General features: G+C 43.8%; 1 protein-coding gene across 1 annotated transcript in view; it reads left to right on the top strand.

Moving 5' to 3' along the window:
- Nucleotides 1–6000, top strand: part of DNAH6 (dynein axonemal heavy chain 6) — a 289189-nt gene that overhangs the window by 133221 nt on the left and 149968 nt on the right. Inside the window, exons 30-31 of the mRNA XM_060027729.1 lie at nt 2376–2543; nt 4511–4659. Coding sequence (XP_059883712.1) covers nt 2376–2543; nt 4511–4659 — 317 coding nt within the window. The remainder of the gene's footprint in view (nt 1–2375; nt 2544–4510; nt 4660–6000) is intronic.

Raw genomic sequence — 6000 nt, 5'->3', positions numbered from 1 at the left:
CTACTGCCTTCCTCATGACCCCTAGTCTCAGTCTATTGCTGGTAGAAAAATGAGAGAGGAGTCCTGGAAAACCCAGGGGGACCTTGACTCTCCAGAACTCACTGGACTGGAAAAGCCAAGGAGTGTAGGGCCAGATGAAGATATTAAAAGGGCCTCACCATTTAAAATCTGATTAGCCCTTATGAGCATGTTCCTGGAGAAGGGTGTTGTACTGGGAAGGTGATGGCAGTGAAGGATGGGACCAAGTCCCCTACCACTCTGTGTTGACCTTGTGAGATTATGTCATGAAGTCACCAAAGGGCAGATTGATGTTCAGCCAGTACAAACCAGAACAGCCTTGCCAATTGTTTAATATTTAAATAGTCACTGCCTTGAGCCCCTGGAAGGTCCCCACCATTACCTTGGCCCCTACCTGAAAAGTCTCAGACCTCCTCAGGATCCAGCCAGAAGGGTTCATCCTGACCTACCAAAGGGGCCTCTGGACCCAGCTCCCGCTCTAGGGACAAGAGCCATTCTCATCAGAAAGTGCCCTGCTAAAGAGCTGTTAAATATTTTATTGCCTCTGCAAAAAAGCATATTATAGAACAAGTAAAAAGAAAACAGAAATTGGACTTTTACCAGCTACTAAATTGTACACGTCATTGTACTTTACACTTATTTCATCTTCACACCAAACCAGTGTGAAGTAGATGGCGTTTTCCCAAGCTACAGGTCAAAAAGATTCAGAGAAATTAAAACATTTCTGGGAATAACATAGACCCAAGACACACATCTAAATCTGTGTGACCGTGAGGTCCACGCTCCTCCAACTACACACCCTCCGGGAGGCCCGCATTAAAATCAGGGACCACCAGATATAACATAATGTCAGTCATTATCACCATCCTGAGCGCTTAGCATGCTTAGCAAAGCCTCAGGAGCAAGGGAGAAGGAACCAGAGAGAAAGCAGGCAGCCTTGAAGCATTGCCAACTGGAGGGCAACCATGTGAGGTGAAAGGAAGGTAGGAGGACATCTGAGACTAACCAAATCTCACCCTTGACTTTGCCAGTGGTCAGAGGAGATAGTTGGAGTAGAATACGCCCCCTAGAATACGTGAAGAAACTAAAGCACAGCAATATACAGGTTTGAATAACACAAAAGCCATTTAACAGCAGCAGGACTGGGGTCTCCAGCTGTGGGGTCCAGCACTTTCTCCTCCAGGCTATGACACATCACCCCAGCTCCATCATGGTCTTCCCCTGTATTCTTTGTGACTGAATATAGTGCCTTCATCCAGTCACCCACCTAGAATCCTGGAATTCGTCTTGAATTTTTCCCATTGCCATCAACCCCAGAATCTAAGCCATCACCAAGTCCATTCAATTGTATCTCCTAGATCTCTCTCATCTCCAATAAGAACTCCCTAATTCTGGCTCTCCTCATCTCCCCAATAACACTCCCTACTTGTCCCCCTGTCTGTAGTTTGTCTAACCTGTCCAATGCCATCTTTGGTCCTATCACTCTGCTCAAAACTCTCTGTTTCCGCCCATCCATGGAACAAAATCTAAATTTTTTAGCCGAGCATGCAAGATTTATGATGCTCAGGGCCCAGCCTACTTACACTTTCCTCCTAGAACTTTTCCCTTTAGCAAAGTGAATAGCTGGCCATTCCCTGAACATGCAATGCTATTTCTTGTTCTTGCTCCCTTTGACTGGAATGGCTGCCCTGTTCATCTATGGGAAATGCCCTCTTCATTCTCCGAGTCTCACATGGGCTTCCCTGCTCCCTTCCTTTGCTCCCTGCGGGCTCTGCACACAGCTCCACTGTAGCATCGATTGCACTGCATGGTCATGGTCCTAGGTCTAACCCTACACAACAAGCCCAGGAGTTTCTCAAGGGCTCTGCATGCCCATTCCTAACCCATTGCCTGCCTGGCACAGATGCTCAATGGGTGTTTGCTGTTGAATGAAAGTGAAGGGGTAATTCCAATGACTCTAACAGTGGGGCCTCAACCACTCAAGGACTAAGATCAGATTCGAATTTCTTAGGGACTCCAGAAAGTAGTGGCGGAGAAGGTTTAATGGCCATTAAATCTAAGTTGAATTGAGGAGTCTCAGCAAAAGATGTTGAGGCCCAGAAGATTACAGGGCCAGGAAGGTGGAGACACCTGGGGCAAGGCAGGGGCAGGAAGGCAGAGAGCAGGAAGCACGTAGCCCGGAAGAGATTGGGAGTGGGTAGGACAGAATCAGGAGGGAAACATTCCCAACAGCAAGAGTCAGTAGTCTTTGCTTGAATGCATGTTACACAAGTTTTGTACTCAAGTAGTAATTATGGGAAAGAATTTACAGATGTCGGGGGACGTGTCAGCTTATATTTTCTCTTTCCCTTCAACAGCTCTCTAGATTCATATTTGAGGGGCGGGAAATCAAGTTGGTTATGACTTGTGCAGCCTTCATCACAATGAATCCTGGATATGCAGGCAGAACCGAGTTGCCAGATAATTTGAAAGCCCTGTTTAGGCCCTTTGCAATGATGGTTCCAAATTACGCGTTGATTGCAGAGGTGAGCTTCACATTATAAAGCAGCAAAAACTTAAGCTTGTTTCTTTTATTTAGTATTTGATTATTGTGGTAGAAATTTTCCCTATGAATGCAGTCTAGCCAAGGTTATACAGTATTGTTTCCTCTTAAGTGTATAGGTATGATTGTTACCACATAGAATGTTTTGTTCTCTGTGTGTGTGCATATGTGTTTGTGTGCATGTGTGCAGCTGCTGTATCCCTAAAGCCCAGGATGGTATCTGGAATATAGTAAGCCCCCAAAACTGGAATGAATAAGTAAGTATAATTAGCCAGTCCATTGGGGTTCATCAGTTTGTCTCTAGGAATTAAAACGTCTAGATTATTCTAAAAAGACTGTATTATTCTCATTTCTCTCGCTGCATTTTTTTTTTAATTAGAGTCAAGGGATGTTAAGTAAAAGCAATACTAATCACTAATGATGGAGGTCAGGGATTTGTTTCTAGTCTGTATCAACTTAGTCAAAAAATAGCAACATTAATAAGCTAATTATTTATGATTGTATTTGTACCTTCTGTATCTATCTAGGAATCTTTCTATTTAAACTTTTTTTTGTTTCTTCATACTAGTTAACACCCAGTGTATTAAATTTTATATGTATTTTTCTTGGCACTTTTTACCGAGGCATAATTTATATATAGTAGAGGGCACAGATCATAAGGGTACAACAGAGTGATTCCTTACACATGTATTCACCTGTGTGATCACCAAGACCAATATATAGGATGTTTACAGGACTCCGGAAGGCCCCTCATGCTCGGTGCTGTATTTCACAGCAAGGGATGCTACCCCTTTTCGAACGGAGCTTCTCAGAAAGCACATATTACTCCTGTGGCTAATAAATTCCTGACAACAGCTAATTTAAAATATTCCTCCGCATGAATTAAAAGTAATTGCCTAAGAATAGAATAGACCATGCCAAATCCTAGCATTAGAAAAAGTACAACTTTTATTAGTATAGTGCCTACAGCATCTCATGAGTCCCCCAGTGTCCTCTGTGGGTAAGATGGGGTGGTGGGCAGTTAAAGCAGGTGGCATCTTCACTCCAGACCCCTCTCTGGACAGGACAGTAAATGACTTGCTCATTGTCCAAAGCTGGTAGGAAGAAAACCAGGTTTGGAACTCAGTCCAACATTGTGTTCACATCTCACATTTTGTCCTATTATTATATTACTCAGTAATTAATTGGAGAAATTTAAAAATCCAGTCTTCTGAGTGCTATTCCTATTGTTGTTACAGATTAAATGAATCAGGGTCTGTCATCAGTAAATATTTTTAATCACCTGCAGTGCACAGAGTACTGTGCTAATATGTAGTGATAGAGGAATGAAAAAAACACACACCAGTATGAAATCTCTGCATTATCTCAAATCACAATTCCAAGGCCAACTGCAGTGATTTGAGTAGATTATGGATTGAAGGAGGTGTCCATACCCACCTCCACGTATCATCACTGATTTATTTAACCAAGGGTGCAGAAACTTGTCAGAGGCAAGGTGGCTTCCTAGGGCGGGGAGAGGCTGCAAATCTTTGTGTAGCTTCCCTTGTCTCCCAGGGAGCCTAAAGGGAGTGCATCACTGACACTGTCAGATCAGGGAAGCTCAAGTCTTGCTTTTATACTCAGGCCTCACAGCACCATCCAGCCTCCACGATGTGAACATTTTCACAGTGGGCTCTGCTGCTCCTCCAACCAAATGTCACCAAGACCACATCTTCATCTGTCGAAAGAAAGCAGAATCAGTGCTCAGACATCCCCGTATAATATCCCACCTTCCACCTTGTGGCACAAAACCTTTTTCCCTTCAATCTTTACATTTCCTTGTTAAAGGGTATAACAACTTGGAGAGATGCAATATAATACCTAAAGTAGATTTTGAATACATTGGTATTATGCTAATATGTTTTTATCAATATAACATAATAGACACTGCATTATATTTTCCCATTCTAGGTAATTCTATATTCTGAAGGATTTGAATCCAGTAAAATATTAGCAAGAAAAATGACTCAGATGTATAAGCTTTGCAGTGAACAGCTCTCTCAGCAGGATCACTATGACTTTGGCATGAGAGCCGTGAAGTCTGTACTGGTCATGGCTGGGTAAGAAACCAAAGTGGGCAAGAGTCAAGTTTCCAACCATGTCATCACTTGCATTTCATGAGTAATTCACAGATGGCTCTTAAAGCAACTTAGCAAGTGATTAATAAATGTGAGCTGCTGCTGTTGTCATCATGCTTACCTTGACACCCCCCTGCCACAGTGAAATGGGGCATCTCTCTTCATCCCAAGGTTCTTCACTGTGAGAACCAACATAGCTGCCCCCAGACCAAACCTGAGTCTCCACTAGGCTTTGGGTAACTTTTGTTTCCCCTGAACTTGTCACATACAATGGGTTTCAGTGTACAAAAGGCTTTACCACCATGAGGTAGGATGATGAGAGTTAAAAGACATACAGTTTGTTATGCAGATACACTAATTAAGTCATACACGTCACCTGACAAAGCATACTTCAGTTTCATCACTGCATCCGCAGTCCAAGCTTTTATCCTAGACGCCCCCTCTCTCTTTACAGTTTGGTCCAAGGCTGAGCTTCTTTCTAGTTCCTAGTAGAGCAAGAGTCTTTTCTCTTCTCAGGACCCAGTTTCTCTCTTTATAACCTCTTGACATGCCCACCTGTGGCATCCCCAGCTTGTCCAGAGTCTCTGAGGGAATCTATCTTCTCAGGCCGTGACTCGCTGGCTCAAGCTCCGCCCACACAGGACCCCTTCTGCCTGGCTCCTGTACCCCAGGCTTCTGCACAAATCTCCCTGGCTTTCTACCCTCTGTTCCTTCTTTCAACCTCCTAGATACAGTATTTCTCCTCTTTATAGGATTGCCATTAAAGGAAGAGGGATACTAAGGAGTTGAGACACTTGTATTCAAAGAACAGAACTACAGCCCACGGGCAAGACAGACAAAGGAGCAGTCATCTAGAATATAATGTGTGAGGGCAACCATGGGACTGTGCCCTGGGTTCGTTGGCAGGGGATGGAGGGACTTTCTAGAGGAGGGAATGTCTGAGCTGGATTTTGAAAGAAAAATAAGAGCCAGCAAAAGACCAAAGCAGAGCATTCTGGGATAAGAGAAAAGGGAGTCACAGGGATATGAATCATCATGATGTATTCAGGGAACTGTAAATACAGGTTGGATAAAGTCTGGATTGATGGGGGGAGCTTGAGAAAATGTCCTTGTCATTCTCCTCAAGGCTATGTAGCCTGTGCCTGACTTGTCCGTGTGCTCTCTTGGAGATGGACACTGGGCATGCAAGGGAAAATGGTACCCTCCTTCCAGCAGGAATCTGCAGTGGCGTGCCCTCCACAGCTTTCTGCAAGCAGAATCCCCGACCCACAGGTTTGGAAAATCACGTTCCATATTACGTTCTTGCAATGTCATCTGAATTAT

This window comes from Delphinus delphis, chromosome 12 (genome assembly GCF_949987515.2).
Source record: "Delphinus delphis chromosome 12, mDelDel1.2, whole genome shotgun sequence".
Classification (NCBI taxonomy): domain Eukaryota; kingdom Metazoa; phylum Chordata; class Mammalia; order Artiodactyla; family Delphinidae; genus Delphinus; species Delphinus delphis.
Note: the sequence above shows the minus strand (reverse complement) of the source record. Positions and strands in the feature narration are given on the sequence as shown.